This window comes from Gavia stellata, unplaced genomic scaffold (assembly GCF_030936135.1).
Source record: "Gavia stellata isolate bGavSte3 unplaced genomic scaffold, bGavSte3.hap2 HAP2_SCAFFOLD_1148, whole genome shotgun sequence".
NCBI lineage: Eukaryota > Metazoa > Chordata > Aves > Gaviiformes > Gaviidae > Gavia > Gavia stellata.
This window is the reverse complement of record NW_026776375.1, coordinates 1-12,288: the sequence shown is the minus strand read 5'-3', so window position 1 is coordinate 12,288 and position 12,288 is coordinate 1. Positions and strand designations below refer to the sequence as shown.

Genomic DNA, 12,288 nt, shown 5'->3' with positions numbered 1-12,288 from the left:
CCTAAGGGTCCCCATTCCGTCCCTAAGGGTCCCCATCCCGTCCCCAAGGTCCCCATCCCGTCCCCAAGCGTCCCCATCCTGTCCCCAAGGTCCCCTGTCTGTCCCTAAGGGTCCCTGTCTGTCCCTAAGGGTCCCCATCCCGTCCCCAATGTCCCCATCTGTCCCCAATGTCCCCATCTGTCCCCAAGGTCCCCATCCCGTCCCCAAGCGTCCCCATCCCGTCCCCAAGCGTCCCCTGTCTGTCCCTAAGGGTCCCTGTCTGTCCCTAAGGGTCCCCATCCCGTCCCCAATGTCCCCACCCGTCCCCAATGTCCCCATCTGTCCCCAATGTCCCCATCTGTCCCCAAGGGTCCCCACCCATCCCCAAGTACCCCACTTCCCCACGTGCCACCTGCATCGGGCTGACACGGGATCCCGTGTTCCCCCCGCCCCCTCCTTGGTGTCCCCGTCCCTCCCCGGTGTCCCTCTCCACGTCCCCATCCCCGTGTCCCCCCCCCCCATGTCCCCACGGAACCCCAGAGCCCCTCTGGGTCCTCTGCATCGTCCCCAGGCAGGACCCCTGTCCCCTTGTCCCCCGCCCCGGTGTCCCCACGATGTCCCCGGTGTCCCCACGACGATGTCCCCACCATGTCCCCGTGTCCCCGCAGCGGGACGGCCATCATGCAGGACGGTAACACCATGCGCAACAACTACGGCTGCGACCTCGACTCGCTGGGGACGGGTTCGCGCATCGGGATGATGCGGACGGCGCGGGGCGACCTGCGCTATTTCATCAACGGCGCCGACCAGGGCGTCGCCTGCTCGGGGCTGCCGGCGGGTAAGGGGACGGCGTGGGGACACGGCGGGGACGTGGGGGACACGGTGGGGACACTGTGGGGACGTGGGGACAGGGACAGCGCTGCGGAGGGGGGCACACACAGGGGGTCCTGCGGTGGCCCTGTGGGTTCGGTTTGGGGGGACCTGTGATGCTTTGGGGTCCCCGGGGGACATGGGGGGGACATGGGGACATGGTGGGGACATGGGGGACATGGGGCTGGGGACAAGGTGGGGACATGGGGACAGGGCCAGCGGTGCAGAGGGGGACACACACAGGGGGTCCTGCGGTGGCACTGTGGCTCAGTTTGGGGGGACCTGTGATGCTTCGGGGTCCCCTGGGGACATGGGGGGGACATGGGGACATGGGGGACATGGTGGGGACACGGTGGGGACGTGGGGACAGGGACAGTGGTGGGGACGTGGGGACAGGGCCAGCGGTGCGGAGGGGGACACACACACACAGGGGGTCCTGCAGTGGCACTGTGGGTTCGGTTTGGGGGGACCTGTGATGCTTTGGGGTCCCCGGGGGACACGGCGGGGACATGGGGGACACGGTGGGGACACGGTGGGGACACGGCGGGGACGTGGGGACAGGGACAGCGGTGGGGACGTGGGGACAGGGACAGCGGAGAGGGGGACACACACAGGGGGTCCTGCGGTGGCACTGTGGGTTCGGTTTGGGGGGACCTGTGATGCTTTGGGGTCCCCGGGGGACATGGGGGACACTGTGGGGACATGGGGGACATGGTGGGGACACGGCGGGGACATGGGGACAGGGACAGCGGAGAGGGGGACACACACAGGGGGTCCTGTGGTGGCCCTGTGGGTTCGGTTTGGGGGGACCTGTGATGCTTTGGGGTCCCCTGGGGACATGGGGACAATATGGGGACATGGGGGGGACATGGGGACATGGGGGGGACATGAGGGACATGGGGCTGGGGACAAGGTGGGGACATGGGGACGGGGACAGCAGTGGGGAAGGGGACACACACACACACAGGGGGTCCTGCGGTGGCACAGTGGGTTCGGTTTGGGGGGACCTGTGATGCTTTGGGGTCCCCTGGGGACATGGGGGACACTGTGGGGACATGGGGGACATGGTGGGGACACGGCGGTGACATGGGGACAGGGACAGTGCTGCGGAGGGGGGCACACACAGGGGGTCCTGCGGTGGCCCTGTGGGTTCGGTTTGGGGGGACCTGTGATGCTTTGGGGTCCCCTGGGGACACTGTGGGGACATGGGAGACACGGTGGGGACACGATGGGGACGTGGGGACAGGGACAGTGGTGGGGATGTGGGGACAGGGACAGTGCTGCGGAGGGGGGCACACACAGGGGGTCCTGCGGTGGCACTGTGGGTTCGGTTTGGGGGGACCTGTGATGCTTTGGGGTCCCCTGGGGACATGGGGGGGACATGGGGACATGGGGGACATGGTGGGGACACGGTGGGGACGTGGGGACAGGGACAGTGGTGGGGACGTGGGGACAGGGCCAGCGGTGCGGAGGGGGACACACACACACAGGGGGTCCTGCGGTGGCACTGTGGGTTCGGTTTGGGGGGACCTGTGATGCTTTGGGGTCCCCTGGGGACATGGGGGGACATGGGGGACACTGTGGGGACACAGCGGGGACGTGGGTACAGGGACAGCAGTGGGGACGTGGGGACAGGGACAGCGGTGCGGAGGGGGACACACACACACAGGGGGTCCTGCGGTGGCACTGTGGGTTCGGTTTGGGGGGACCTGTGATGCTTTGGGGTCCCCTGGGGACATGGGGACATGGGGGACATGGTGGGGACACAGCAGGGACGTGGGGACGGGGACAGTGGTGGGGACGTGGGGACAGGGACAGCGCTGCAGAGGGGGACACACACAGGGGGTCCTGCGGTGGCACTGTGGGTTTGGTTTGGGGGGACCTGTGATGCTTTGGGGTCCCCGGGGGACATGGGGGGGACATGGGGACATGGTGGGGACGTGGGGGACACGGTGGGGACACGGCGGGGACGTGGGGACAGGGACAGTGGTGGGGACGTGGGGACAGGGACAGCGCTGCAGAGGGGGACACACACAGGGGGTCCTGCGGTGGCACTGTGGGTTCGGTTTGGGGGGACCTGTGATGCTTTGGGGTCCCCGGGGGACATGGGGGGGACATGGGGACATGGTGGGGACATGGGGGACATGGGGCTGGGGACAAGGTGGGGACATGGGGACGGGGACAGCAGTGGGGAAGGGGACACACACACACAGGGGGTCCTGCGGTGGCACAGTGGGTTCGGTTTGGGGGGACCTGTGATGCTTTGGGGTCCCCTGGGGACATGGGGGACACTGTGGGGACATGGGGACATGGTGGGGACACGGCGGTGACATGGGGACAGGAACAGTGCTGCGGAGGGGGGCACACACAGGGGGTCCTGCGGTGGCCCTGTGGGTTCGGTTTGGGGGGACCTGTGATGCTTTGGGGTCCCCTGGGGACACTGTGGGGACATGGGAGACACGGTGGGGACACGGTGGGGACGTGGGGACAGGGACAGTGGTGGGGATGTGGGGACAGGGACAGCGCTGCGGAGGGGGACACACACAGGGGGTCCTGCGGTGGCACTGTGGGTTCGGTTTGGGGGGACCTGTGATGCTTTGGGGTCCCCTGGGGACATGGGGGACACTGTGGGGACATGGGGACATGGTGGGGACACGGCGGGGACATGGGGACAGGGACAGTGGTGGGGACGTGGGGACAGGGACAGCGCTGCGGAGGGGGACACACACAGGGGGTCACTGTGGGGACATGGGGGTCACAGGGGGACACACACTGTGGGGACACTGTGGGGACATGGGGGGGACGTGGGGATTGGGGACACGGTGGGGACATGGGGACATGAAGGGGGACGGGGACACGGAGGGGGACACGGGTATGAGCTCCCAGGGATGGGGACACGGAGGAGACGGGGACAGAGCCGTGGCGGGGGGGACACGGGGATGGGGACACGGAGGGGGGACATGGGGACAGTGGCATGGGGCCGTGGCGGGTGACACGGGGGGGGGTGGGGGTGTCCCCTGTCCCCCCTGAGGGTGTCCCCGTCCCCGCAGAGGTGTACGCGGTGGTGGACCTCTACGGCCAATGCGTTCAGGTGTCCCTCACCGGGGCCACCGGCCCGGCCGACAACAGCCTGGCCACCGGCAGCAGTGCCACCGAGAAGGCCTGTCCCCTCCCCTCCCCAGGTAGGGGACACCGCGGGGACACCGCGGGGACGGGGGGGGGGGCACCGGTGTCCCCAGGGCTGTGGGTCTCAGTGGGGTGGTCACCTTCCCGGGGGGACGTGTCCCCTCTCCTGATGATGTGTGTGTCCCTCCCATGGGTGACGTGTCCCCCCCCCGGGTGACGTATCCCCCCCGGGTGACATGTCCCCTCTCCAGATGACGTGTGTGTCCCGTTCCCCCCCCCCCCGGTGACATATTCCCCCCCGGGTGACGTGTCCCCCCATGGGTGACATATCCCCCCGGGTGACATGTCCCCTCCCCAGATGACATGTGTCGTCCCCCCCCCCCCCAAGGTGACATATCCCCCCCCGGGTGACATATCCCCCCCTGGGTGACGTGTGTGTCCCCCCCCCAGGTGACATGTCCCCCCATGGGTGACATATCCCCCCCCCCCGGGTGATGTGTCCCCCTCCCCAGGTGACATGTCCGTCCCCCCCATGGGTGACATGTCCCCTCCCCACATGACCTCTGTGTCCCCCCCCCCCAGGTGATGTGTCCCCCCCTGGGTGACATGTCCCCTCCCCAGATGACATCTCTGTCCCCCCCCCCGGTGACATGTTGTCCCCCCCCCCGGGTGACGTGTCCCCCCCCAGGTGACATGATGTCCCCCCCCCGGGTGCCATGTCCCCTCCTGGGTGACGTGTCCCCCCCCAGGTGACATGTTGTCCCCCCCTTAGGTGACATGTCCCCCCCCAGGTGACATGTTGTCCCCTCCCAGGTGACGTGTCCCCTCCCGGGTGACGTGTCCCCCCCCCCAGGTGACATCTTGTCCCCCCCCCAGGTGACATGTCCCCCTCCTGGGTGACGTGTCCCCCCCCCCAGGTGACATGTCCCCCCCCCCGGGTGACGTGTCCCCCCCCCCAGGTGCCATGTCCCCTCCCAGGTGACGTGTTCCCCCCGCGGGTGACGTGTCCCCCCCCCCAGGTGCCATGTCCCCTCCCAGGTGACGTGTTCCCCCCGCGGGTGACGTGTCCCCCCCCCAGGTGACATGTCCCCTCCCAGGTGACGTGTCCCCCCCCCCGGGTGACGTGTCCCCCCCCCAGGTGACATGTCCCCTCCCAGGTGACGTGTCCCCCCCCCCGGGTGACGTGTCCCCCCCCCCAGGTGCCATGTCCCCTCCCAGGTGACGTGTCCCCTCCTGGGTGACGTGTCCCCCCCCCCAGGTGACATATCCCCTCCCGGGTGACGTGTCCCTTCCTGGGTGACATGTCCCCCCCCCCCAGGTGACATCTTGTCCCCCCCCAGGTGACGTGTCCCCTCCTGGGTGACGTGTCCCCCCCCCGGTGCCACATTGTCCCCCCCAGATGACACATTGTCCCCCCCCCGGTGCCACATTGTCCCCCCCCAGGTGACACATTGTCCCCCCCCAGGTGACATGTCCCCCCCCAGGTGACACATCCACCCACGGGTGCCACGTCCCCCCACGGGTGACACCCGCCCCTCCCCCGGGCCATGCCCCCGCCACGCCCTCACGTGCCACACCCCCCCATTGCCACGCCCCCGGTGACCCCGCCCTCCCCCATGTCACATGTGTGTGTCCCAAGTGCTGCGTCTCCCCGCCCCCATGCCACACCCCCTATGCCACACCCCCTATGCCACGCCCCCCTATGCCACGCCCCCAGTGACCCCGCCCTCCCCCATGTCACATGTGTGTGTCCCAAGTGCTGCGTCTCCCCGCCCCCCATGCCACACCCCCATGCCACACCCCCATGCCACACCCCCATGCCACGCCCCCCATGCCACGCCCCCCTATGCCACGCCCCCCCCGCTGACCCCGCCCCTTCCCCTGCCAGCCCCCGGCCCCTGCCAGCGGTTCCACGGGCGCTGCGGGCAGAACGTGGCGCTGGGGGCGGAGGGGCTGGGGGCCGCCCGGGTGGCCGGCTACTGCCACGGCCTCGTCTTCAGCCGCTCCCACCTCCGGCCCGGAGAGCTCTTCGAGGTGGGCGGGGCCCCCAGGGACACGCCCACGGGGGGGCGGGGTCACCCGGGAGGGGAGGGGTTGGGGAGCGGCCACGCCCCTGCGTGGAAATTGGGGAGAAGGGTGGGAGGTGCGGTGGCTCTTTAAGGGAAGTGGGTGGGGCTTCGGTGGGACACGCCCACTAGTGGGTGGGGCCACTCAAGGGGGTGGGGTTGGGGAGCGGCCACGCCCCTGCGTGGAAATTGGGGAGAAGGGTGGGAGGTGCGGTGGCTCTTTAAGGGAAGTGGGTGGGGCTTTGGTGGGACACGCCCACTGGTGGGTGGGGTCACCTAAGGGGGCGGGGTTAGGGGACGGCCACGCCCCTGCATGGGAAAGGGGGGGGAAGGGTGGGAGGTGCGGTGTCTCTTTAAGGGAAGTGGGCGGGGCTTTGGTGGGACACGCCCACTGGTGGGTGGGGTCACCTAAGGGGGCGGGGTTAGGGCACGGCCACGCCCCTGCATGGGAAAGGGGGGGAAAGGGTGGGAGGTGCGGTGTCTCTTTAAGGGAAGTGGGCGGGGCTTCGGTGGGACACGCCCACTGGTGGGTGGGGTCACCTAAGGGGGCGGGGTTGGGGAGTGGCCACGCCCCTGCGTGGAAATTGGGGAGAAGGGTGGGAGGTGCGGTGTCTCTTTAAGGAAAGTGGGTGGGGCTTCGGTGGGACACGCCCACTGGTGGGTGGGGCCACTCAAGGGGGTGGGGTTGGGGAGCGGCCACGCCCCTGCATGGGAAATTGGGGAGAAGGGTGGGAGGTGCGGTGGCTCTTTAAGGGAAGTGGGCGGGGCTTCGGTGGGACACGCCCACTGGCGGGTGGGGTCACCTAAGGGGGCGGGGTTGGGGAGTGGCCACGCCCCTGCATGGAAATTGGGGAGAAGGGTGGGAGGTGCGGTGGCTCTTTAAGGGAAGTGGGTGGGGCTTCGGTGGGACACGCCCACTGGTGGGTGGGGTCACCTAAGGGGGCGGGGTTAGGGCACGGCCACGCCCCTGCATGGGAAAGGGGGGGGAAGGGTGGGAGGTGCGGTGTCTCTTTAAGGGAAGTGGGCGGGGCTTCGGTGGGACACGCCCACTGGTGGGTGGGGTCACTCAAGGGGGCGGGGTTGGGGAGTGGCCACACCCCTGCGTGGAAATTGGGGAGAAGGGTGGGAGGTGCGGTGGCTCTTTAAGGGAAGTGGGTGGGGCTTCGGTGGGACACGCCCACGGGTGGGTGGGGTCACCTAAGGGGGCGGGGTTGGGGAGCGGCCACGCCCCTGCATGGGAAATTGGGGAGAAGGGTGGGAGGTGCGGTGGCTCTTTAAGGGAAGTGGGCGGGGCTTCGGTGGGACACGCCCACTGGTGGGTGGGGTCACCTAGGGGGGTGGGGTTAGGGGACGGTCACGCCCCTGCATGGGAAAGGGGGAGAATGGTGGGAGGTGCAGTGTCTCTTTAAGGAAAGTGGGCGGGGCTGTGGTGGGACACGCCCACGGGTGGGTGGGGGCCACTCAAGGGGGTGGGGTTGGGGAGTGGCCACGCCCCTGCGTGGGAAAGGGGGGATGGTGTTGGGAGGGACAGTGTCTCTTTAAGGGAAGTGGGCGGGGTTAGGGTGGGACACGCCCACTGCAAGCCCCACCCCTACACAAGCCACTCCCCTATAAGCCCCGCCCCCAGCTCCGCCCAGCCCTAATTTAATAATTGCCCAGCTGCACTTTTAAACCACGGTGGGTGGAGCCTCCTGTAGCCACGCCCACACGCCAAACCACGCCCCCTGAATAAGCCCCGCCCCCTGACACTGCTTAATACCCCCCTGTGAGCCATGCAAATAGCACTGGGGCTGAGCTGTGGCTCCACCCACGGTGGGAGGAGCCTCCTGTAGCCACGCCCACACACCACACCACGCCCCCTGAGTAAGCCCCGCCCCCTGGCTCTGCTTTAACGCCCCCCCCAGGACCCATGTAAATGGAACTGGGGGGAAGCTGTGGGCCCGCCCACAGTGGAGGAGCCTCCTGTGGCCACGCCCACCCACCAAACCACGCCCCCCTGAATAAGCCCCGCCCCCTGGCACTGCCTTAATACCTCCCTGTGAGCCATGCAAATGGAAAGGGGGGGTAAGCTGTGGTCCCGCCCACGGTGGGTGGAGCCTCCTGTTAGCCACGCCCACACGCTAAACCACGCCCCCTTAATAAGCCCCGCCCCCTGGCTCTGCTTTAACGCCCCCCCAGGACCCATGCAAATAGAACTGGGGCTGAGCTGTAGTCCCGCCCACAGTGGGTGGAGCCTCCTGAAGCCACACCCCCCAGCCAAACCACGCCCCCTGAATAAGCCACGCCCCCTGACACTGCTTTAATACTCCCCTGTGAGCCATGCAAATAGAACTGGGGGCAGAGCTCTGGGCCCGCCCACGGTGGGTGGAGCCTCCTGTAGCCACGCCCACACGCTAAACCACGCCCCCTTAATAAGCCCCGCCCCCTGGCTCTGCTTTAACGCCCCCCCAGGACCCATGCAAATAGAACTGGGGGCTGAGCTGTAGTCCCCGCCCACAGTGGGTGGAGCCTCCTGAAGCCACACCCCCAGCCAAACCACGCCCCCTGAATAAGCCACGCCCCCTGACACTGCTTTAATACTCCCCTGTGAGCCATGCAAATAGAACTGGGGGCAGAGCTCTGGGCCCGCCCACGGTGGGTGGAGCCTCCTGTAGCCACGCCCACACACCAAACCACGCCCCCTGAATAAGCCCCGCCCCCTGGCTCTGCTTTAACGCCCCCCCCAGGACCCATGCAAATAGAACTGGGGCTGAGCTGTGGTCCCGCCCACAGTGGGTGGAGCCTCCTCTAAGCCCCACCCCCGGCTCCGCCCCCCCGGCACCTTAACCCTTCCCCTGCCAGGTGCGGATCGAGGCGCTGGACGAGCGCTGGGCGGGTTCGGTGCGCCTGGGGCTGACGGCGCTGCCCCCCCGGGCAGGGCCCCCCCGGCCCCCCCCGCCCTCCCCGCCACCCTCCTGGACCTCCCCGCGCCCCCCCACCTGGGTGGTGGCGGGGGCCGAGGTGCGGCGCAACGGGACCCTCACCCGCCATAACTACGGCGTCTCCCTCGACCGGCTGGCGGTGAGTTGGGGGGGGGGTCCTGGGGGGGTCCTGGGGGGTCCCAGGGGGCTCCCAGGGGGGTCCTGGGGGGGTCCCAGGGGGATCCTGTGGGGTCCTGGGGGGTCCTAGGGTGCTCCCAGGGGGGTCCTGGGGGTCCCAGGGAGCACAGGGTGCTCTCAGGGAGGTCCAGGGGGGGTCCCAGGGGTCCTAGGGTGCTCCCAGGGGGGTCCTGGGGGGTCCCAGGGGGCTCCTGGGGGGTCCTGGGGGTCTCAGGGGTCCCAGGGTGCTCCCAGGGGGTTTCTGGGGGTCCCAGGGGGCACAGGGTGCTCCCAGGGGGGTCCTGGGGGGTTTGGGGGGGGGTCCTGGGGGTCTTAGGGTGCTCCCAGGGGGGTCCTGGGGGGGTCCTAGGGGGGTCCCAGGGTGCTCCCAGGGGGGTCCTGGGGGGTTTGGGGGGGGGTCCGGGGGGGTCCTAGGGTGCTCCCAGGGGGGGTCCTGGGGAGTTCTGGGGGGGTCCCAGTGGGCACAGGGTGCTCCCAGGGGCGTCCTGGGGCATTCTGGGGGGTCCCAGGGGGCACAGGGTGCTCCCAGGGAGGTCCTGGGGGGTCCCAGGGGTCCTAGGGTGCTCCCCGGGGGATCCTGGGGGGTTCTGGGTGGGTCCTGGGGGTCCCAGGGTGCTCCCAGGGAGGTCCTGGGGTGTCCCTGGGGGGGTCCCAGGGGTCCTAGGGTGCGCCCAGGGGGGGTCCTGGGGGGTTCTGGGTGCTCCCAGGGAGGTTCAGGGGGGGTCCCAGTGGGCTTCTGGGGGGTCCTGGGGGGTTCTGGGGGGGTCCTGGGGGTCCCAGGGGGCACAGGGTGTTCCCAGGGAGGTCCTGATGTGTCCTGGGGGGTCCCAAGGGGATCCTGGGGGGTCCCAGGCTGCTCCCTGGGGAGTTCTGGGGGGTCTCAGGGGGCACAGGGTGCTCCCAGGGGGGTCCTGGGGGGTCCCAGGGTGCTCCCAGGAGTGGTCTTGGGGTGTTCTGGGGGGTCCCAGGGGGCACAGGGTGCTGCCATGGGGGTCCCGGGGGGTTTGGGGGGGGTCCCTGGGGGTTTCCAGGGGTCCTAGGGTGCTCCCAGCGGGGTCCTGGGGGGTTCTGGGGGGGGGTCCTAGGGGGCACAGGGTGCTCCCAGGGAGGTCCTGGGGGGGTCCCCAAGGGGACCTAAGGGGATCCTGGGGGGTCCCAGGGTGCACCCAGGGGGGTCCTGGGGGGTCCCAGGAGAGTTTTGGGGGGTCCCAGGGGGTTCCTGGGGGGTCCCAGGGTGGTTTTGGGGGGTTCCAGGGCGTTCCTGGGGGGTTCTGGGGGTTTCTGGGGGGTCCCAGGGTGGTTTTGGGGGGGTCCCAGGGCGTTCCTGGGGGGTTTTGGGGGGTCCCAGGGCGTTCCTGGGGGGGTTCCTGGGGGTTCCTGGGGGGTCCCAGGGTGGTTTTGGGGGGTCCCAGGGTGTTCCTGGGGGGGTTCTGGGGGTTTCTGGGGGGGTCCCAGGGGTGGTTTTGGGGGGTCCCAGGGAGTTCCTGGGGGGGTTTTGGGGGGTCCCAGGGGGTTCTGGGGGGGTCCCAGGGTGGTTTTGGGGGGGTTCCAGGGGGTTCCTGGGGGGTTCTGGGGGGTTCCTGGGGGGGTCCCAGGGTGGTTTTGGGGGGGTCCCAGGGGGTTCTGGGGGGTCCCGGGGGGTTTTGGGGGGTCCCAGGGGTGGGGTGGGGGGTCCCTGGGTGGGGTCTCATGGGTGCCCCCCCCCCAGGTCGGGAACCGTCTGGGGGTGCGGCGCGGCCCCGATGACACGATGCACATCCTGGTGGACGGGGAGGACATGGGCCCCCGCCGCCACCGGCGTCGCCAAGGTAACGCCGCCGTGAGGTCACACCCCCCCCGAGCATCTGTCATACCTCCGCCTGTGATGTCACACCCCCCCCGCGGTTACCCCCTGTGGGGGCACCTCCTGTGATGTCACTCTGTGCGGGGCTCCAGCGTCACCAGGAGCTCTCTGACCTCATCTCCCGCCTGGGAGGGGCGTGGCGGTGATGTCATGAGGCTCTCTGACCTCATTTCCTGCCTGGGAGGGGGCGTGGCAGTGATGTCATGAGGCTCTCTGACCTCATTTCCCGCCTGGGAGGGGCGTGGCAGTGATGTCATGAGGCTCTCTGACCTCATTTCTTGCCTGGGAGGGGCGTGGCGGTGATGTCATGAGGCTCTCTGACCTCATCTCCTGCCTGGGAGGGGCGTGGCGGTGATGTCATCGGGTTCCCTGACCTCACATCCCGTCTGGTGGTGATGTCGCAGAGCGCTGTGATGTCACAGGTCACTGTGACCTCATTTCCTGCCTGGGAGGGGCTTGGCTGTGATGTCACAGGGCGCTGTGATGTCATAGGGCACTGTGACCTCATTTCCTGCCTGGGAGGGGCTTGGTTGTGATGTCACAGGGTGCTGTGATGTCATAGCGCACTGTGATTTCATTTCCCACCTGGAGGCACTTGCCTGTGATGTCATAGGGTGCTGTGATGTCATAGGTCACTATGACCTCACTGCCCGCCTGGGAGGGTCGGGGCTGTGATGTCACAGGGCGCTGTGATGTCATAGGGCACTGTGACCTCATTTCCTGCCTGGGAGGGTCGTGGCTGTGGTGTCACAGGGCGCTGTGATGTCACGGGGTTCCCTGACCTCACGTCGCGTCTGGGAAGGGAGTGGCTGTGATGTCACAGGGGGCTGTGACCTCATTTCCCACCTGGGAGGGGCGTGGCAGTGATGTCATGAGGCTCTCTGACGTCATTTCCCACTTGGGAGGGGCTTGGCTGTGATGTCATCGGGTTCCCTGACCTCACTTCCCGCCTGGGAGGGGCTTGGCTGTGATGTCACAGGGCGCTGTGACCTCATTTCCCGCCTGGGAGGGGCGTGGCGGTGATGTCACCGGGTTCCTGCCCCGGGGCGGGGCAGGGCCATGACGTCACGCGCTGACATCATCGCCCCTCCCCCGCAGAACGCCTTCGTGGCTCTGGACCTCTACGGGCGGGTGACGGCCGTCTCCATCGTCAGCGCGGGGGGGGGGGGGGGGAGGGGGGGGGGGCAGCGGCGCCCCCCTCCCCCACCCCCTCCCCCACCCCCAGCCCCTCCCCCACCGCCGGGACCCCCCTCGCTGTGAGTGGGGGGGCACTGGGGGGGGGGGGGTGGGGGGGGGGGGTGGGGGA

At 68.9% G+C, this 12,288-nt stretch overlaps 1 protein-coding gene across 1 annotated transcript in view; it reads left to right on the top strand.

The window, feature by feature from the left end:
* NEURL4 (neuralized E3 ubiquitin protein ligase 4) overlaps positions 1-12,137 on the top strand; it is a gene marked incomplete at both ends in the record, with an annotated part of 32,243 nt that extends 20,106 nt beyond the window's left edge. The window contains 7 exon segments of the mRNA XM_059834573.1: positions 648-817; positions 3,900-4,031; positions 5,864-6,009; positions 8,883-9,101; positions 10,848-10,922; positions 10,924-10,947; positions 12,081-12,137. Coding sequence (XP_059690556.1) covers positions 648-817; positions 3,900-4,031; positions 5,864-6,009; positions 8,883-9,101; positions 10,848-10,922; positions 10,924-10,947; positions 12,081-12,137 — 823 coding nt within the window.
* Positions 12,138-12,288: the final 151 nt, after the last annotated feature.